The following is a 22,966-nucleotide window of genomic DNA, read 5'->3' as shown; positions in this document are numbered from 1 at the left end:
TTCATCTGTGAAGGGAAGTTAGTTCTAAAGGCTGCAGGACAGGTAGGCACCTCAGTAAAGCTGCTGATGTGTTTAGGTTGCCTGGGGTTATTTCATTTCTTGTTTGCTAACGTTTAAACAGTGTTAATCATTATTTAAATGTGCAATACTTTTATTTTGGTTGAAATGAAACCTTTTTATTTTATTTGCTTTTTATCATCATTATTGCAAAGGATGGATCAAGAGGTTTTACAAGTGATTGCTTGCCAGTTGTGTTTTGTTGCCCAGGTGGAACCTCCAGTTCCGTTTTGTTCCTCATGCATTGAGAGAACTTTAAGTTATAGAGCTAAAATGTTTGAACATGAGCCACCATTAGCTCAGGCGGATGCTGTTCAGGTGTCTCCTGCAGCAGATATGCCGCAGCTTTCTCTTCAAGCGCCCCAACCTTTTCAGTCTCCACATGCAGTGCCATGCGTTTCCTCTCACAATCCGGTAGGATTTTCTTTGCAGGATATTGCTACCCAGGTATTCTCTGCGGTATCTGAGGTATTGTTCGCTTTCCCCATGCTTCAGGGAGGACGTAAAAGGAATCAGTGAGTAAGGTTTCTGATCAAGTTGTGGCTACCCAGGGTGTCTTTTCTCAAAGGTCTGAGGAAGAAGACACGTTGGTAGCATCTGAGGGTGAAATCTCAGACTCAGATAGTTTAATTGCTTCTTCTGATGCTGAAGTTGTATCCTTCAGATTTAAGCTAGAACACCTTTGCTTATTACTTAAGGAGGTTTTGGCTACTTTGGACAACTCTGATACGACTGTCATAGTCAACCCTAAAAAAATCTAGTAAGCTGAACAAGTATTTTGATGTTCCCTCTGCGGTGGAGGTTTTTCCAGTATGAGACCGTGCTACAGAGATTATTGCACGGGAGTGGGAGAGACCTGGTATTCCCTCATCTCCATCTCCTATTTTCAAGAAGATGTTTCCTATAGCGTATTCCATTAAGGAGTTGTGGCAGACGGTTCCTAAGGTACAAGGAGGTTCACCAGGGTCTCCAATGGCAGCCTGCGGTGTGTATTGCCGCTGTGACCAGCGCTGCAGCTTTCTGGTTCGATGTGTTGTCTGAGTCTCTTCAGACAGATACTCCTCTTGAGGAGATCCAGGACAGGATTAAGGCCCTTAAATTAGCCAATTCCTTTATTATGGATGCTTCCTTACAAGTAATTAAACTGGGAGCAAAAATTTCTGGTTTTGCCAGTCCTAGCTCGCAGAGCCCTGTGGTTGAAGTCCTGGTCTGCGGATGTTTCAAGTCCAAGCTCTTGGCGATCCCATACAAGGGTAAGACCTTGTTCGGCTGAAATTATCTCGGATATTACAGGAGGGAAGGGTTCTTTTCTTCCTCAGGATAAGAAGAATAAGCAGAAAGGGCATCAGAGTAATTTTCGATCCTTTCGTAACTTTAGAGGCAAGCCCTCCTCCAAACAAGATCAAGCCAAGTCTTCCTGGAAGCCTAGTCAGTCTTGGAATAAGGGGAAGCAGTCTAAAAAGCCCGCAGCTGACTCCAAGTCAGCATGAAGGGTCGGCCCCCAATCCGGGAGCGGATCCAGTAGGGGGCAGACTCTTTTTTTTTTTCTCAAGCTTGGATAAGAGATGTTCTGGATCCCTGGACGGTGGACAGCCGTCTCCCAGGGATATAAAATAGAATTCAAGACCTTTCCTCCCAGAGGCAGGTTTCTCCTCTCCAGACTAGATAAAGAGAGGCGTTCTTACATTGTGTCAAGGACCTTGCCGCTCTGGGGGTTATGGTTCCAGTCCCTCCACAGGACAGGGTCTGGAATTTTAATTGAATCTGTTCGTAGTTCCCAAAAAGGAGGGAACTTTCAGGCCAATCTTAGACCTGAAGTGCCTAAACAAGTTTCTCAGAGTACCATCCTTTAAGATGGAGACTATACTCTCCTTTCTTTCCTTGGTTTAGGTTACCTGTCTTGTCCCTCCCTTATCATCTGTGTCCTCTAGCTTGGGTATTGGTTCCCAACAGTAATTGATGATGATCCGTGGACTCACCATGTCATTAGAAAGAAAACATAATTTATTCTTACCTGATAAATTTATTTATTTCTTGATACGGTGAGTCCAGAGCCCGCCCCCTGTTTTTCAGACAGTTTGCTTTTCTATAAACTTCAGGCACCTCTGCACCTTAGATGACTTCCTTTCCCTTTGGTCGAATGACTGGGTATTGTGGGTATTTAACAACTTTTGCTGTGGTGCTCTTTGCAGCCTCCTGCTGGTCAGGAGTGGTCAGGAGTGATATTCCCAAGAGTAATTAAGATGAAAAGTGGACTCACCGTGTCAAGAAATACATTTACCAGGTAAGAATAAATTATGTTTTTCTTATCAGACAGCTGACTGAACGTTTGCTAGTCTGTTAAGTTCGCTGTTCTGATAGAACACCTGAAATAACAATGTCCAGCACCTGCGTTACAATAAATGGGGGCAGCGCTATCCAGGCCCTCTGCACCACGACCCTCCAACCACAAGTAATATCCAATGAAACAGCAGCACTCCAAAATGAATCTGTCTTTTATTGGGCATCCAACAAAAGAGACAGACACCTTATAAATGCAGTCACCCCTGGGTCAGCAATGTTCTCCACAGAAAATGTTGCCAGCCGTGTGGCATTATGAAGTAGCCTGAGGGGCAATCGGTATAATATTATCATTTTCTGCTATCCAAAGTACAAATTAGTTGCGTAATTTAACAAAAATGTATTTAATGATCATTTTTGCAATTAACATTTTTAATATTAGTAATTTTAGCTAAAAGTGATGGTAAAATTGAACTTTTCTCCAATCAGTGCTCTAGCTACAATAAAAGTGCCATAAGGATAGAGCACTGATTGGAGAACAGTTCAAACTGTTAGCTCGCAGAAAAATGAAATTTATGCTTACCTGATAAATTATTTTCTTTCCTGGCATGGAGAGTCCATGAATCCATTCAATTACTAGTGGTAATTCAACTCCTGGCCACCAGGTGGAGGCAAAGAACACCCAGCAAAGCTTTAAGTATCCTCCCACTTCCCACAATTCCCAGTCATTCAGCAGAGTAAATATGGAAAGAGTAGAGGACCTAAAGGGTATAGAGGTGCCTGAAGTTTAGAAAATGGCAAAAGCTGTTTTTAAAATATATTAAGGGCGGGTCGTGGACTCTCCATTCCAGGAAAGAAAATAATTTATCAGGTAAGCATAAATTTTGTTTTCTTTCCAATGGCATGGAGAGTCCATGAATCCATTCTAATTACTAGTGGGAACTAATACCCAAGCTAGAGGACACAGAAAAGAACGGAGGGATACACAAGACAGGCGAACTTAAACAGAAGGCATCACCGCTCGAAGAACTCTCCTCCCAAAATAAGCCTCAGCTGAGGCAAAACCATCAAAAATATATATATATTATTTTTTTATTTATAAAAAGAATGCAACGAGGACTCGGAGAACCCTGCAAAAATGTTACACAGAGGCCTCATCTTTAAAAGTCCATGAAGAGGTGACAGTTCTAGTGGAAAGAACAGAGATTCTCTCAGAAGGCTGTTGGCCAGCTGTCTCACATGCCACCCGGATACCACTTCTCAGCCAAAAGAATAGTAAAAGTAGTAGCCTACTGGCTCTTCTGATAATCTGAGAATAAAACAAAAAAGGCAGTAGATTGAGGAAGATCTTTAGTTGCCTGCAAATAAAATCTCAGGGCATGCACAACATCAAGGTTGAGAATCAAACATTTCTTCTGATAAAAAAGTATTAGGACAGAACGAAGGCAAGACAAGTTCCTGAGTAATATCGCGGTACGATACCACCTTAGGAGGAAAACCTAATTGGGTACGAAGGACAGACTTATCCGCATGAACAATAATGAAGGCGAATCACACTGCAGAGTAGAAAGCGCTGAAAAGTTCCCCGGAAAAAAGATTAATATCAACAGAGTGCAGAGGCTTAAACGGAGCCTGCTGCAGGACCCTAAGAAGAAGAATAAGGCTCCATTGAGGAGCAACCAATTAGATACAGGCCTGATCTTGATCAAAGCCTGAACAAAGTATTGAATATCTGGCAAGTCCCCCAGACAAAGAATCGAAAGGGCAGAAACCTGACCTTTCAGAGAACAGACTGACAAGTTCTGTTCCAGGCCCTCCTGAAGAAAAGACAGAATGCGGGACAAATTAGCACCCTGCTTCCACCCTCCCAGTCCAGAGGCAGGAAGGCCCCATTTCCACCAAAAACCGTGGAAATGATTCCGCCAGAACAGGACCAAAGACAGTTAATCTGTAAGCCACCGGGTCCTGCTAGAATATCCTTGAGTATGCTACATGAAAACATACAGATCAAAAACATTAGCAATAGTCACCTCAATATGAGGGAATAAAAATATTGTATTCCTATAAATAAAAACATGGAAATATAAATAAATTAGTGTCCAAAGAAACACTAAGAAAGAGAGTATGATACAGAACCCATTCATGTTCCAGACATGAGCAATAATCACCTCAATATGAGGGATAAGAGAACATAGAATTCTATAAATAAAATATAGAAAAATAAGTGTCCTAATAACACTTTGATTGTGATACATGAGACCCCCTACAGAAAATAGGATAATAATGTCAGGGTTTTTTCCCTGTTTTGTTTGCCATGTGCTGCTGGCAGCCATTTTACTCACCTCTCTTGCTGACTCTGGTGCATACTGTGTGATGCTGCTCATTTCCTGCACTTCCTTTTATGGCCAGACTGGTGTACATCATCCGTGTGAGACAGGATGCAGTCTCAGAATTGTGATGTCATCACTTATTATTTAAAGGGCCTCTGTTCAGTATGCCTTGCACTTGTGTTGTCTCAGACCTGTTTGTGAGAGCTCCTGTGTATTACCTGGCTGTCTGACGTCCCTCCTGGTCCCTGATCCCTGGCTTGTTCCTGACTCTGTTCTCCTTGTTCCTGATTCCGGCTCATCTGACTATTCGCTTTGGCTCCTGACTCGGCTTGTCTGACTACCAGCTCAGGTTTTGATTCCTGGCTTCTTATTCGACTTGTGGACTTTTTATTATTTTTTGCTATTAATAAAGGTGTGATTATTTTTGCACTTCTTGTCTCAGTCTGATTCCTGGCATCCTGACAAATAAACATGAATGGAAGATAAAAAAAATCCTCTCAACATGAGAGAAATCAATACACTAATTCCTGTACAGAGCGGATAAACAAAGAGCAACTATGTAGAAATATATATGCTGGGGAAAAATAATCAAAAGAAAATATTCCCTAATAACCTTTTAATATGCATATTAGTCAAAGAAAAGATAAGCCCTAAGGCTTATATAATCTCCAGAATATGCTTTTATTGAAAAGAATAGGGGTAAAAATCCCTACATTTTTTTTATTATGTATACATAGCCACCAAGGATAAAATAAGCAGAGCCGAAGCTTATAAAATATTTAGCATACATCTAGACAAAAAATGATTTCCACAATTAAAGAAATAAAAAATATCCTCAGTAGAGAAACTACTGTAAACTGTCACTAGATGGCAGCCTATACCAAGGAAAAACAAATCCTGAAAATATCGAAAAAAGTTTCAAGGAAATACCAAAAAAAATGTGTCTCAATATAGATCGGCACATCTATTTAACGTTTATAAGGCTGAACAACGTATTGCAAAACAGCCAACTCATATTAGTGAAACACTACAGTAAAACTTCATAACGCAGAAGTCCAGACGCGCCTAAAGGACTAATCGTGGCTGAAATCGCAGTCCGCATAGATAAAAAAGAAAGTGGCGTCCTAAAAAAACAAAACAAAAAAACTCGAGAAAGGAAAAAGAGATATAAAGCGAGAAATGGTTATAGTGAGAAATGCCAACAGATAAGGCAATAAACTCCCTAAGATATTAAACATGCAGCAATAGGCTTGGAGGACAATCCCCTCATAAGCGAGAGATTGGATTATCATCTCAAAGTATGAAAAAAGTTCTTTACATAAATAGAATCTGCAATAACCCAAAAAGAAATCTCTTTTCAATAATAGATTCCGAAAAGGCATTGATGCTGCAATTAGGCACAGCTGGAGCTGACCTGGATATAAGACACAGAATACTGTTATACAGTAACTCTCCCTTACTCAACTAATTTTCTTTTTCCATTATTGCATGCAGGAAACAGACATTTGTCTTGAGTCTTGAACTCTGGTCTCTCATATGTATCCCAGTGACTTTCCACTGAGCCACCAGAGAGCCATGACTTACTTAAAGGGACACTGAACCCAAATGTTTTCTTTCATGATTCGCATAGAGCATGCTATTTTAAGCAACTTTCTAATTTACTCCTAGTATCCATTTTTCTTTGTTCTCTTGCTATCTTTATTTGAAAATCATGAATGTTAATCTTAGCAGCCAGCCCATTTTAGGTTCAGCACCATGGATAGTGCTTGCTTATTGGAGGCTGACATTTTACCCATCAATAAGCAAGCATAGCAAGCAAGAGGCTTCCGACGGCCGGTGGAATCGATGGAGCAGTTTTCAGGATTAAAAGGCAAGTTTTTGAAGAAAATGCTTGAAATTTGAATTTTGATGAATTAAAGTGCCCTTGTTTTTAATAGGATTATTAAAAAGCGGGCAATAATTTGTCAAAATTGACCTTCACTTTAAAGAAAAAAAATTGCGTCTAGTGTCCCTTTAACCACTATGCTCTTCAAACAGCACTGCTAAGAAGTCACCTGCAAGAAAAATGTGCTGGTAATTCCTCTATAACAGGAAGAATCAGCCAAAATATATATTTACAATACAGAGGACAAAACATTCCCTCTTACAGAGAGAGTAACGAATCTGAGAAACAAATAGAAACGCTACTCTCAATAAGAGAGAAAATTCATCGCTCCTATATATACATAAAATATATCGGGCAAAAATAAATATATTGGTGTTCAAAAAGACACTAATACATTGAATTGCATATAATACAAAAGATTCAGGATTCATAAATACAGAACAAACTCTCTATGAAAGACATTATATTCTTATTCCTACATACTAAGCCATAAGGAGAAAAACTAATAATAAAACATAAATGCTGTTTTATTCCACTACCTTTGACTTGTGAGGCAGCTCAGCTACCCACTAAGCTACACCAGATGGCTTGTCAGAGCTGAACATCTACTCACTAAGCTACACCAGTTGGCTTGTCAGAGCTGAACATCTACTCACTAAGCTACACCAGTTGGCTTGTCAGAGCTGAACATCTACTCACTAAGCTACACCAGTTGGCTTGTCAGAGCTGAACATCTACTCACTAAACTACACCAGTTGGCTTGTCAGAGCTGAACATCTACTCACTAAGCTACACCAGTTGGCTTGTCAGAGCTGAACATCTACTCACTAAGCTACACCAGTTGGCTTGTCAGAGCTGAACATCTACTCACTAAGCTACACCAGTTGGCTTGTCAGAGCTGAACATCTACTCACTAAGCTACACCAGTTGGCTTGTCAGAGCTGAACATCTACTCCCTAAACTACACCAGTTGGCTTGTCAGAGCTGAACATCTACTCACTAAGCTACACCAGTTGGCTTGTCAGAGCTGAACATCTACTCACTAAGCTACACCAGTTGGCTTGTCAGAGCTGAACATCTACTCACTAAGCTACACCAGTTGGCTTGTCAGAGCTGAACATCTACTCACTAAGCTACACCAGTTGGCTTGTCAGAGCTGAACATCTACTCACTAAGCTACACCAGTTGGCTTGTCAGAGCTGAACATCTACTCACTAAGAGAGAGATATAATTTCTGAATTTAAATTGGAAATAATCCTAATTATGAAAATAATCACATCAAGGAGATGAGAAAAAATACAGCTACAATCAGGGCCGAAAACTCCACAATGAGTCTTGTACCACTCTATGAAAAATATCTGCGATAGGATAGAATCCTATGAAAATCCTAAAGACCCTTTATAAAATTAGAGAACAATGTATTTTACGCAAGACATATATCTCAGTCTCTTAAAAGAGCCCACACGCCACTTCTGATACACCAACGTTTAATAAATACAGTTGTAAAAATAGAAAATCTCTTATCTTCCAAGATGTGCTAAAATTAAATGACTCAAGGTGGAAGTAATACCTTGGAAATTTTTATAGAAACCATCTTTCAATATGATTAAATATAAAATTAAATAAAGAGAAAGTGGCATTCATGTGACATTCTGCAGTTTGAAATGCCTAACAAGCACTGAAACAGCTGTGTCCCCAAAGAACTTATTAAAAAAGATTATTGGACAGTATAAACAGTCAACACAGCCCCTCCGAGTTGAAAAGAAGAGGATTACCGCAGACTGAGAAAAGTATTAACCTCTTACTAGTGCGTTCTTTCTAGCAAGTTAGCAAGCAACTGACAAAACTCCAGACCTTCCTGAAGAAAGGGCAAAATCCTAAGAATCCTGACCCTACTCGTAGAGAAGCCTACGGATTCACACCATAAGGACATTTACGCCATATCTTATGGTAAATGTTTTAAGTAACGGGCTACAAGCCTGAAACATGGTCTCAATGACCGACTCAGAAAAACCCACGCTTAAACCGAACTAAGCGTCTAATCTCCAAGCAGTCAGCTTCCGAGAAATTATATTTGGTAGAAGGAAAAGACCCTGAATTAGAAGGTCCTTCCTCAGAGGAAATCTCCAAGGTTATAGAGACGATATCTCTACTAAGTCTGCATACCCAATACTGTAAGGCCACGCAGGGGCTACCAAAATTACTGATGTTCTCTCCTGTTTGACACAAGTAAAGACTTGTGGAAGGAAGACAACTGAGGAAACAGGGATGCGAAATTGAAATCCCAGAACATCCAACAGAACGGTCTGCGGATCACCAGACCTTGACCCGTATCTTGGATGCTTGGCAATCTGCTGGAGCCCCCCTTAAAAGCCAACTTCGGAAACCTCTTCATTTGAGGGTTTATTCGGAGAACACCTCCGGATGGATCGTATATACTGGAGGGATTTGTACTACGTATCACTATCTTTTAGTAAATTATAATGGACCACATTTGTTATTTGGTATCCGAGTTACTTGATATCTCTGGAATCAAACATTCCTTTCATAACAACGGCCATACTGGTAACCAGCATTATGTAAACATGATCACCTAATAGTGATAAGCGCTACCACATGTCTTCGTACACTCCTCTCCATGTTATTGTAATGGCAGTCTCTGATTGGCTCTTGCCAATTACTAAAACCGCCCTTCCACACACCTTCTTCTTACTTATAAAGCTTATGTGACGCTAGATTACGATTTATGTGTAAAAGGAAGTGGCAGGTCTGTCAGCCTATCATATATTAGAATGTCACTCGTGGGATCCAATCTGACAAGTAAGGTGGGGCCTCTTTAATCATAAATAAGGCACAACAGCAGCGGCCCGCACCCCCTCTGAGGAAGCGTTCTGTGAAACGCACGTCAGGGGTCCTTAGGAGTAGCTCTGTCTCTCCTTTCAGCTTTTTTTTTTTTTTTAAATATTTTTATTGAGGTTGTGCGAGAGCAATACAATCAGTAAAACAAATATAGATGTCACATTTCAATTTAACAATTTCTATATATGTTGAAAGATAAGATTCTCAATATGAAGTATCCTATTAAAAAAAAAAAAAAAACAGAAAACTGGAACCTCATTTTCTTAATTAGCAATGTGAATGATCATATTTAAACCAATGAACTCGAATTAGTTTAGCAATTGACATGTTAAGTATAAACACAAATGAAAATATAGTTCTATGTAGGAAATATGGTAAGATAGGTAAATATAAATAGGTAGGTTGCGGCATAGACTAGAGAAGCCGCGTGGTTAGACCTCCTGAGTTAGGAGGTTCATTATGGGGGGGGGGGGGTGAGAAATTGAATGCAATGGATAGGGTGTGTAGCTAAGGAGGCACTTAAATTGTAGAATATCACAGGCAGGACAGGTAAACCTCAAGTAATGGCTCATCAAACATTTTAGGTAAATATCAAGGCTAGTAACCTGGAGTCTGATGGGAAAGTTCTAACAATACTAGTGGTATATTATGGGTTTTAGATCTGTTATTACCTTAGTAGACTGTCAGGACCTTTATGAATTTGATTACGAGTATGAGAACGTAATAAACAGCCTGTGCTTTTGCATTGAGAGAAGGAGCTGATTAAACGCTGGGCTGATGTCATACTTGGCATATTGAGGCATAAGATCTAAACTTAGAGATTGGGCACTAGACATGCAGCTCAGTTAAGATAATGCGGGTAAGGAAATTATAAATAATACTAGTAGTGTAGGTCCAAAAAATAAGAGCGTTACTTATATACATTGAATTACATTACGGTGTAAAACTATGTCTGAAACTATGGAGCTATGTATTTATAAAATATGAATATCCCGCTGCCCCGGCCGCTGGCAGCAAGATATCGTGTCTAGAAATCATAGTTAAACTCCAAATATATGTAGGAAGTATAATAAGCTGCAGGCATATAGGTGTTATAAGATGAAGTGCTTAAATGCTATTTATATAACAATAGGTATAAATAATCACAGAGGAACCTGTAAGTGTAAAGTAGTATCTATACATGATAACTAGAGATTATGTGGTGAGGGGGACTTTAGAATGTTTGGAGCATAGTGGACCTCTGGGTGATCCCCTCTCCTAGGGGAGTGCCACCTATTGGCGATGCGGGAAAAAGGAGTAGGGATATGACCCGCAGGCAAAAAGTACCAGCGGGAAAGGGAGGAGAGAGGCTCAACAGGAACAAACAATATGTACTAATAATGTGGACAAGACTATAGAGAAACTAGGGATGACAGTCATACAGTCACAGATAATGAGAGCAGATAACATATAGAATAAAAATACCATAACATTTAGGCAACAATAGGAGTGACACACACAATCTAAAAGTGACCCCTAGAGGCATATATATCCTACTAGCAAAGGTGACTAACAATTATAACTATCTGCTATAACAGGGTGAAGGAAATCTGTGCAAAGTAGCCATAGGGGATGTCCTAGCATATACATAGCCACTCAACTTATATAGTAATGTAACTTGGCGTCCGAATATAAACAGAATAAGAGGATACCATAAATGAATCTATTATCCTTTGAATAAATAATACGCTATGCCTTAAAAACCTCAGTGGAATGGCCATACACATGCTTAATGGTGACATTATAACCAAAATATATTTAACAGTGTAGAAGGGCTATATAGCCTGATTGCTACTAGGCGACATCCTATATTATGTTGAGTTTATACTATAGATGAGAGTGTACTTAGTAATATTATACTAGTGGAGAAAAACAAGGAGGGGGCTAGTATATTGTATACCATATTATATAGAAGATGGCAGTGTTGCGTATAGCAATGAAGTGCTAAATGTGATAATGTGTGTTAGTATTCGATATATAACTGTAGTGCAGCAACCTACAGAGATAAACAAACAAAAGTGCTTTGCTTTCCCCATTTGCACGTGTATTATCTCTTATTTATGCTGAGTGTGCATGGAGCTCAATTTTGTAGCCCTGCAATAACAGTGTGTATAAGCCTTTATACAAGCTGTACTCATAAAACACAAGTCTTAATAGTAAACAGGTCAATATATAACAGCAATAAGAGGGAGTGAGTGCCTCTGTCTAAATGGCTAGTGTAGGCTAAATAACAAACCTGGGCATGACATATTGTTTATGCTATACACTCAGATATATATACAGATATAGTAGGTGATAATCATCCTTTGCCTATAGCTATTATAATATCAGTATAAAAACTCAACGGTAAACTGCTTGACACAGGAAGGTTTAAGCAGGGCGTAATAAGGCAAAAATTCTATATCTAATGCACAGTCTTCTAGGGCTGGGTAAGAGCCCAGCTAACTCTGAAACTATATTCAAGTGAGGGGTAAGCAATATTGGAACTAATGTAGAACAGTAGACATAACAATATAGTATTAAACATAACCTCCTATACCTTAAAATAAGATATTGCAGTATGAGACATAATCAGCAATTGAGTCTAAATGTCAGGCTAATATTTAACAACCTCACTGCATACACTCAGATGGAAGGAGCTGTAAAGACAAGGAAGATAGATAATATAAACAGGGAGATAAGGGTTGCTAGTAATCACAATAGCGTTAAACATACATATCCCCATGAGGCTGCAGTCCATGTCAAAATCTGTGCATACATATGTCCATACATCAAACCCAAGGATCTTCATCAACATATGTCTACAACAAGGATTCTACAAATGTGTCGACTGTACTTATACTCTTGTATGTGCAGTCTCCAGTGTTAGAAACACTATCAAACAAAATAGTTATCATGTAAGACTGACAATTCAGTAATGTAGCTGATAAACGTCTGCAGAGTAAGAGCTATCTCAGTGGTAATCAGACAGTATTGTCATCAAGAATGATTGTCACCAGCCATACTAAGAATATGGCTTACAAACAGTTAATCTGTGTGACCCCTAGCCCACACCTGTTCTCAAGCAGAGGGGAGAGAACGCTAGCTGTCCATTTCCATGCTGTCTTACCAACATAATGCTGAGGTGGAGGGTTGCAGAAAAAATAATTAGTGTTGCCGTTGGGGGGTGATCCGGATCCTCTACTTCCCGGTCTAGACCAGATCTCAATCCGATGGCTCTAGCAGCGTTGCTTATGTTGTCATCAAAAGTGAGCTGCAGTTTCAGAGCTGATCTATCTACAATGCATGCAGGTTTTGTGTCTGCCGAGATCTGAGTACCCCCTCCAGAGTTGAAGCTTCTTATAATATAGGTTGCTTCTCCGGGCATGTAGTTGTACATTGCAGCTTCTCTTGATTGGGTCCCATGTGCCGGAACATTGATTTGAATCTGGGCTGGGGTATCATAAAGAGATATTAAAGGCTTGTTAACCCATGTACATGAGAAGTCAGAGCGCGCTGCCTCTTTAGTTCCTACCCTTACTGAGTTGGTTGACTCAAGGTCCGATGCTCTCTCTAATTTGCCATGATCAGAGCTCAATGTCAGACCATCAGCGGGGATTTCTACAATTTCTTGAGACTTGGTTATAGATGTAGTGTAGTATCTACCATGCTGCGCTGGGTCCGCGCGCCCATCAAGACATTCCAGTTGCGGTAAAAAGGTAGACAATAATATAATGTCCTCTTTTAGGCTCTGATAGTGCCTCTCTAGTAGTTGCTGAGTGTGTCGTTCCCATGAATTTAAAGCCTCCATGTCGACAGTACCGTCTGGATGTGAATAGCTTCTGGTGATTCCACGTGGCGTAGCTGTGAAAGAGAAATCAGCTAAACATTTCTAGTATGACATATCTCCGGCTTCGCTAGAAGTTTGCTAAATAATATTAGGTTTCTAGCGTAAGGTAGTAGGATTTGAGCCCTTTATGTGTAAATTAAGCTATAAAGATAAGTATAAGAGCCGGAGCTTCAAAAAAGCACGTCTAGCTGCCTCCGTAGTTGGCTCTGCCCCCCCCCCCCCCCCTCTCAGCTTTTTAACCTTGCTTACCGTGGTTTTATTTCTAGTATAATTTATATTTGCCCTCTCAGTTCAGCTAGATTTATCTTAACATTAGATGTAAAAATAGCCCTCGGATTGTAAGGGCTTTTTTCAGTTTATTATATAATTGTTGGCTGGCTGTCTGGGCATTTTAATACTTTCCAGAGACATCATTCATAACCCTCCGGTTTAAGCATTTTTATTTTAACCGTATGTTGTTGTGGATGAATGATCATTCGTGGATGTTTTTTATCTTCTAATAAAGTTTAACAGTATGAATGTTTTCGGAATGATATACAGGTAGCCCTCAGTTTACGCCAGGGTTAGGTTCCAGAAGGAATGGTTGTAAATTGAAACCCAGTTTATAATGTAAGTCATTGATAAGTGAGGGAGTTAGGTTCCAGGCCCCTCTCAAAATTGGCATAAGTAACACCTAATACATTATTTTTAAAGCTTTGAAATGAAGACTTTAAATGCTAAACAGCATTATAAACCTAATCAAATAATCACACAACACAGAATATATAATTAAACTAAGTTAAATCAACAAAAACATTTGCTAAACAGCATTATAAACCTAATAAAATAATCACACAACACAGACTTTACTTGCATTTTTCTGCTGTTCTTTCTATGCATTCCAATCTGGACTGATTTATAGACATGAAGACCTTGTTCCTTTGAAAGCTGCTCGATAGCTCAGGTCTGGTTAAACTGATAAATTTCAACTTGCTTGGCTTGCATATCTTTGCTGCAACACAAGCGGACAGCTCTACCTACAAGCTATTTTAATCAATGCACTGCTTCTCAATGCTTTTCAATAGCAGTCACATGACTGAAAAAAAAAGGTTGTTATTCTGAAACGGTGCAAATTGAACCGTTGTAAACCGAGGGCCACCTGTATTTATCTAGCATTAGTTTAGCAGAGTATTTCACATTTTTCCTCTTGCAGAGTCTGACTCCTTACAATTTATTGTAAAACCCTTTTACAATTAGTTTGCTAGTTGTCGTATGCAAGTATACATCTGAAGTAGATTACTTCAGCATCAGATGAAGGAATTATACTGTTCAAATCTGAGATTTCGCCCTCAGAAACTACCAATGAATATTCCTTGTAGCAGAAAGTGGAGCAGAAACCTTTACTATCTGAACTTTAAATGTCCTCTTGCATTTTCTCTATAGGAAGGAAAAAACAGACCAAGCTGCAGATAGCGCAGAGGATACCTGAGCTGCCAATTCTGTATGCAAAAACACTCCTCCTGGAGATTGTGAGGAACCGCAGGGCACTGCAGGTGACGCCATAGAGGCTTGGGACGAAAAAGGAGAAAACTGTGGCATTGCCCAAACAGTATTATCCTTGGAGACATTGGCTCAGAAGTAACGTGCTCTCTCTATCTCTAGAGATCCATTGAAACACATACATGCATATTAGAAAACAATATTAGTGTCTAAAACCACACAGAGTTTTATGCAAATAAAAACTGAGGGGCGAAATTAAATGCAACTGTCACTTTAAAGGGACACTGAACCCAAATTTTTTCTTTTGTGATTCAGATAGAGCATGAAATTTTAAGCAACTTTCTAATTTACTCCTATTATTAAATGTTCTTTATTCTCTTGGTATCTTTATTTGAAATGCAAGAATGTAAGTTTAGATGCTGGCCCATTTTTGGTGAACAACCTAGGTTGTCCTTGCTGATTGGTGGATAAATTCATCCACCAATCAAAAACTGCTGTCCAGAGTACTGAACCAAGAAAAAAAAGCTTAGATGCCTTCTTTTTTATATAAAGAAAGCAAGAGAACGAAGAAACATTGATAATAGGAGTAAATTAGAAAGTTGCTTAAAATTGCATGCTCTATCTGAATCACGAAAGAAAATTTTTGGGTTCAGTGTCCCTTTAAGATCAAGTTAGATAAAGGGACACTAAAACACAGAACAGATGAATATTGTATAAAATTACTGAATACTAAATATGAGTATATAAAATAATATCAGGGAGAGGGAGATATTAAATAATAATTTATGCTCCAATAATTATAATCAATAAAGATATAATAAAACGTTCCCCATAATTTCTTTATAAAAACTTTAACAGAACATAATTCTCACAGAGACAGACTTAGAAGTGGAAAACAACTCCGTTCTCAACCGGAGTATACTGAGTCGCAGGATCATATGACCCGGAGAGAAATTAACATGGCGCTGCATCTCTTTCACAGTGAAGGAGGCGGGGACACAGCAGCAGCATGATAATGAAGAGCGAACATTTTAACCAGCTGAAGCCACTATTAATGTCTCTACTGAAGCAGAGAGACACTGTAAGAACACTTAATGCAAGATTCCTTGCCAAAACTTTGAGCGCAATTAAAGTGCGCAAACACGCTACTCTGTCAACAGACAAGGGAGGCAGAACTCTCTAAAAGACACCTCTATGACGTCCTCTCCCATAAGTGTTGAAGCGCACAGGTAGGCTTATTACTGCGCAGCCTAAGTAAAAAGGCGTGCGCCACTGTCAATGATTCATATGAAATAAAATTAGAGGAGTCATTAACCCCATAGGAGCCTCTAAACATGAACACATGAGTCCAAATATAAATACAGGGGATTCTATATTAACCCTTAGTCTCCTGTCACCATAAAGTGACTGCATAAAATATCCTTCTAAAGGATATATATGTCCCACATAATGTTGCAGAGAGGATTTCAACCCTTTTAGTGCCAGTTTCCCAACCCCAGAAGACGAAAAGGCACTTACCTGCAGTCTAGCTATCCGGCAGGAGGACAGTCTACACAGCGTGAGAGGAAGATGCTGCTCACAGAGGTTTGTAGAAAAAGAAAGATCAGAGTAAACCTACTCAGGCTTTCTATATCAGGGCAGCCAGCAACAATCTTAGGAAAATGCAGCAAGGCCCACCTCACAAGTTCCTAACTGCTTTAAAGCGACCACTGCCTTACTGAAGAGACTAACGTGCAGTACGGCTAGACCCAATCTTGAGAGGAAGAACAGAGTAAACCTACTCTGGCTTTAAAATAATAAAATCTTGCTTGAAGTGAAATAAATCTAATTTTCTTCAGACACCAAAAACTTCACCTCCTTCTTGTACAGAGGCAAAGAGAATGACTGGGGAGTGTAGGAAGGGAAGTGACATATAACAGCTTTGCTGTGGTGCTCTTTGCCTCCTCCTGCTTGCTAGGAGTGATATTCCTAACAGTAATTGATGATTCTGTGGACTCACCGTGTCTTAAGAAAGAAATAAGATTTTCATAGGAGTGTGTAATGGCGAATTTGTGCCAAAACAATGAATTACAGCAGGAAAATTTACACCCACCGTACCGGATCCCTATCCTAAATACACAGTCGTAAAATAAACATAAGAAAATGTGGAGAAAGACTACCACCGCTATCTCATCATAGTGCAAGCTCACTCCCAATAAGTTGAAGAAGGAGCAGTCTGGCCCTGCAGCTCTGCCGCTCTTCAATCTCTCAGTAGAGAGAAATAAAGAAGTTTTACCCTATAACTACAGAAGCCAATAAATGAACCTGTCTGAATAAGCTAGGGATGATATCTAGAGGGGGCAGAAGGAGAATGTCAGTTAAAAAAAGTAGCAGAGAAACACAAAATCTCCCCATTTTGTGAGGGAAGCAGTAACTCTCCCTCTCCTATATAGAAACTACCGGTAAATAAAGACCTGCAGGGATAAACTGCGTAAGGGAGGTAACATCTACCTAAATGTTACACGTACCCCACACACCTAAAGCCTGGGACATAACATTACAACCCCCTCCCCAAAAGGTGTATCTCTTCAACTTAGACCTTACACAGGCCAAAAAAGTGGTGTAATCCCTGACACTGGTTGAGAACCAGTTAACTGCTCAGCCGCAATATCTCTCTACTTGAACTGACTGATATGGAAACACCTCATGAAGGTAACCGGTCCCACTCTGCCCCTGAAAAACCCAGTGTCCCCTGATATTTTCATTCCAAGACAAAACAAATATAAAAGGACTTACCCTCCAGGGTCTTCTGCTGTGGAGCAGTCACAGCAGCTCCAGGTCTGTTAGCCTCATCTGATCGCTGACAGGGACCTGAAGAAAACAAGAAAAAACAGAGTAACCAGCCCTGGTTTTCTATATAAGGGTAGCAAAGATGTTGGAAGGTAAGCAAAGACCACCTCCCCGTCTTCCAACTGCTAAAAGCCACAATTACTCTTACTAAAGAGATTGACATGGACACAGCATAACCTCAATCCTTGCTTGCAGGGAAACTACCCATAAAAGGATTAAATATCTTCAGACACATCTTTGCACATCCACCCGATGAACTAGGCAAAGAATGACTGGGGATTGTGGGAAGTGGGAGGATACTTAAAGCTTTGCTGGGTGTTCTTTGCCTCCACCTGGTGGTCAGGAGTTGATTTCCCACTAGTAATTTAATGGATTTGTGGACTCTCCATGCCATTGGAAAGAAATATTACTTTTGAGGTAGGCGACGGGAGCGTGCGGGGTTAGAATGGCACGGCTAGATTTAAAAAGGTCCTGGGTCCATGCTAGGATTTTTTCCTGGACACTTATAAGTTACAATGCTGCAGGGTGTGCGGGGGGGGCATGAATTGCACCCCTGGACAGCACACAAATAGTGATCCCTGGTCAGCACTATTCATGTTCCTCCCTGCATACCCTGCAGCATGTGTAACTCATAAGTGTCGAGGAAAACATGGCCGAGGTGGCAACCGTAGTCAGGGCTCATCAGCATGTAATAGCTCTAGAATTACCACAGTTATCCAAATAACAGCCAGAACAAACTAAGGAACCATAACTGAATTAATGAGCCATTTGCAGTTTTTACTGTACCAGCCATGTGTACTTACACGTGCATGGCTTGATCTTTGAGACAAGCATATGCTGCTGGCAGTATCAACCTGTTAAAATACATCTCAACGAGCGCTGAACACCAGGGGTGCGCGTGCATTTATCAGATGCCCAATAAAAGACCTTCATTTTATAGTGCTGCCATTACATTGGATATTATGTGTCAGATCCTGGGTAATATGTAGTAGACGTGCAGTTTGTTTGCAAAACAAATCCTGAAAATGGCCGAGGTCTGCAGCATTCAGTTCTTTCCAGCTCCGGATTTATTAGGGGGGAAAAAGAGCAAATCCAGAAACAGTATTTGTGTGTTAATTTTTTTCCCCCTTATAAATTCGGTGCCAGAAAATTGAATGCGCAGTCTATGGCCATTTTTGGGATTCATTTAGAGCTTGAATAATGAATTGCACGTGTCTAGTATTTAGAACTGCATAGAACAGAAGCTATATAGACATAATGATAAATGTGTAATGCACAGATTCATCTTTTATTCCAGAAGTAACAAAATATAAAAGCAAAATAGGGGAGTATTACTTTAATCGTATAGTCTAATTTATTCAAAAACAATTACTAAAGTTGAAATGTTAAAATAATGATGCATATGGCAGTAAGTAATAAAATATTAGAATATCTAATTACAGAATAAATTGTCTCGCAATTAATGTATACATGCCCTGACACACAAAACCCCTCCGATATACCTTATTTATTTTATTAGATGGTGAGAGTCCATGAGCTATCACATCTGTGATTAAATTCCAGTCCAACAGGAGGAGGCAAAATAACCCACACAATAGAGCTTTAATCCCTCCCACTTTCCCATGATTCCTTAGTCCATTAATGATGGTGAAATTTGTCTGAAACGCACAAAAAAAAATTTGGGTTTCATATCCCTTTTAACTCGACAAAGGAGCAGATAGGGCACGCACTTTTAAACAACTTTCCAATTTACTTGTATCACCAAACTTCCTTTGTTCTCTTAGTATTCTTTGTGGAAAGCTAAACCTAGGTAGGCTCAAATGCTAATTTCTAAGCCATTGAAGGCCGCCTGTTATCTCGGTGCATTTTGACAGTTATTCACAGCTAGACAGCGCTTGTTCGTGTGTGCCAAATAGTCAGCACTGATTGGCTAAATTGCAAGTGTCAAAAGAACTAAGATTAGGGGGCATTCTGCAGAGGCTTAGATACAAGGTAATCACAGAGGTAAAAAGTGTAGTAATATAACAGTGTTGGTTATGCAAAACTGGGGAATGGGTAATAAAGGGATTATCTGTTCTTTTTAAACAACACACATTTTCAAGTAGACTGTCCCTTTAAGTTGCAGTTGTAAATTTTATTAGCGTTTACTACTTCTGTCATCAATTTTGCTTCATTCTTTTGATATCATTTGCTGATGGAGCAGCATTGCACCACTAGTAGCTTGCTGAACACAAGCTACTACGAGGTTTGTATATACAGCTAGCTCCCAGTAGTACATATCTGCTCCCTAACCTACCTAGGTATGATTTACTACAAAGGATAGCAAGAGATCAAAGCAAATTAGATAGTTGTTTAAAATCTCATGCTCTGTCTGAATTATGAAATTAAAAATTGGGTTTGATATTTCTTTAAAGGACCAGTAAATACAATATATTTGCATAATTAGCAGATGCATGATAAAAAGACAATGCAATAGCACTTCGTCTGAACTTCAAATGAGTATTAGATTTTTTTTTATGACAAATTTCAGTTGTCTATTTTCGCTCCTCCTGTATCATGTGACAGCCATCAGCCAATCACAAATGCATGTATTCATTCATATTCTGCGAATTCTTGCACATGCTCAGTAAGAGCTGGTGGCACAAAAAGTGTAAATATTAAAAGACTGTGCGCATTTTGTTAATGGATGTAAATTGGAAAGTTGCTTAAAATGTTTTTCTCTATCTGAATGATAAAAGTTTAATTTTGACTTGTGTCCCTTTAAGTAAGCACAAATGTATTCAAACCTTGGTAATTAAATAGGGTATAAATAATTATTCATGTTGTTGGTGGCAGACTAAGAACAATGCAAGATTACTTAAGATGGTGTTTCATTACGGAATTGGTTACTAAGAGGTGAAAATATGACCCTCAGTTGCCATGTAACATTAAAAATCACATAAGGTGCCACACAGTGCGTATATGACAGATAGTATTGCTTGTAGCCCTTTATGAACACCAATTAAAGGGACAGTAAAGTCAAAATTACACTTTCATGATTCAGATAGGGCGTGCAATTTTAAACAACATTCCAATTTACTTTTATCATCAAATTTGCTTTCTTTTGGTATTCTTTGTTGCAGGCTAAACCTAGGTAGGCTCAGATGCTAATTTCTTTGCCATTGAAGGCCACCTCTTATCCCATCTTTTCACAGCTAGACGGTGCTAGTTCATGTGTGCCATAAAGATAGCATTATACTCAATCCCATGGAGTAATTTATAAGTCAGCACTGATTGGCTAAAATGCAAGTTTGTAAAAAGTACTGAAATAAGGAGGCAGTCTGCAGAGGCTTAGATACAAGGTAATGACCAAGGTAAAAATGATATTAATGTAACAGTGTTGGTTATGCAAAACTGGAGAATGGTAAATAAAGGGATTATCTTTTTAAACTATAAAAATTCTCAAGTAGACCGTCCCTTTTAAGGTTTTAAAACATTGAAGTTTTACACAGACGTTCCCGGTCTGTTGCCTACATTTGATAATTCCCTATAACAGTAGCAAAGAGGAATATATGTAATGAAACTTTGTAAAATGATTTTAATTATATTTTTGTCCCCTTTTCATGTATTTTAGCTTTTAAAATTGAGCCATTTCTAATTCTCAGAAATGAAAATTCACTCTGCTGACTTCCCAAGGCTAACCCTGCTACATAAATGTACCTAATTGGCTTTATCAGCTAACAACTGAAAAACAATTAACTTTTTACTAACTTTCCTACTAACAGTTTCCTGTGGTTCTAAAGCCCAGATAGTCTCCTTCAAATAAGTCAAATGGTGATTGGTTCAAACTGCCGCTCTTGAACCTATAGCATCCACAAAACAGAGGCTGGAAAGGAGATATAGAGGACTACAATACCCACACTGCACCTTGGTGCTAGGCTGAGGTGGCACAACAAGCCTCAAAAATCAAAAGAAAAATAGCATGCATATATATATATGAATTTAACGGAATATGAAACCCAAATGTTTTGTTTCATGATTTAGATACACATTTAGATTTTACAGTTTACGTCAATTATCAAATTTGCTTCATTCTCCTGGTATTCTTTGTTGAAGCAGCACTACTGGGAGCTAGCTAAAAACCTTATGTCAGCCAATAACAAGAGGCATATTCGTTGAGCAACTTATCCGTAGTTAGCTCCCATTGGTGAATTACCGCATCCTGAGCCTATGCTTTTCAGCAAAGGATACCATGAGAATAAAGCAAATTAAATGTTAAATAAATTGTATAATTTTTGCTTTCTATATTTGTGGAATCTGTTGGCGCTCTGTAAATAACCGATAATAATAAGCTGCGCAGGAATTTGACATTTCAGAGCATCTTGCTAACCCTTAATCTTTCTTTTTAGGAGGTATCGGACAAAAGTGACCGCATCACTCAACTGGAACAGGAGAAATCGGCCTTAATAAAGCAGCTATTTGAAGCCAGAGCTCGTAGCAACCAGGAAAACAGCCAGATGGACTCTACATTTATATGAACTGATGGGACCACCTACCTTTGTTATGGACCCATGGGCATCTTCTGTTGGATTGGCCATCCAGAACCTCAAATGAAGATTGATTTCCCCCCCGCGTGTGCTTTTAGCCATTTATTTGGTCTTTTATGGACCTGTTATGTTTACAGGAGCCTGTCAGTACCCAGTGATTTACAGATACAAGGTGCAGAGCTGATTGGCTGCTTTACCTTACATAGGCAGCCATTTCAGGATTGCTAACTTTGCTTATACTTGTACAGGACTCAATTGCAGCCATTTTGTTTTTCTGTTTGGTACACTCCGTCATATTTAAAGGTACATTTCCTTAAATAGTGAACATTTTATGTTTGTATTGTTTTTATGTAACTAGATAGATTTTTACAAGTCACTTTTAAAGACACCATGTTGGACCTTTTTTAGCCTTTGAGAATGGGTGTTTTACCTTCTTTATTGTGTTTAAAGGGACATGAAATCCAAAAATGTTCTTTCATGATTCTGATAGACAATACAATTTTATACAACTTTCCAATTTACTTCTATTATTTAATTTGCTTTCTTCTCTTGTTATCATTTGCTGAAAGGTTTATCTATGAAAGATCAGGAGCAGCAAAGAACCTAGGTTCTAGTTGCTGATTGGAGGGTGCATATATATATATATATACCGATTGTTATTGGCTCACGCATGTGTTAAGTCACCAACCAGAAGTACATTGCTGCTCATTCAACAAAGCATACCAAGAGAACAGATAAAAAATGTTAATAGGGGTAAATTAGAAAGTTGCTTAAAATGTACTGCTCTATCTGAATCATGAAAGAAACATTTTGGGTTTCATATCCCTTTAATTATTTGCTCCTTTACCTTTAT

At 39.1% G+C, this 22,966-nt stretch overlaps 1 protein-coding gene across 1 annotated transcript in view; it reads left to right on the top strand.

Moving 5' to 3' along the window:
- The window catches only part of SAPCD2 (suppressor APC domain containing 2), a 127,008-nt gene extending 104,390 nt beyond the window's left edge, over positions 1 to 22,618 (top strand). The window contains exon 6 of the mRNA XM_053695555.1: positions 21,976 to 22,618. Coding sequence (XP_053551530.1) covers positions 21,976 to 22,104 — 129 coding nt within the window. The 3' untranslated portion in view covers positions 22,105 to 22,618. The remainder of the gene's footprint in view (positions 1 to 21,975) is intronic.
- Positions 22,619 to 22,966: the final 348 nt, after the last annotated feature.

Source organism: Bombina bombina, chromosome 12, assembly GCF_027579735.1.
Source record: "Bombina bombina isolate aBomBom1 chromosome 12, aBomBom1.pri, whole genome shotgun sequence".
In the NCBI taxonomy this organism is placed as follows: domain Eukaryota; kingdom Metazoa; phylum Chordata; class Amphibia; order Anura; family Bombinatoridae; genus Bombina; species Bombina bombina.
This window is presented reverse-complemented; position numbering and strand designations above follow the sequence as displayed.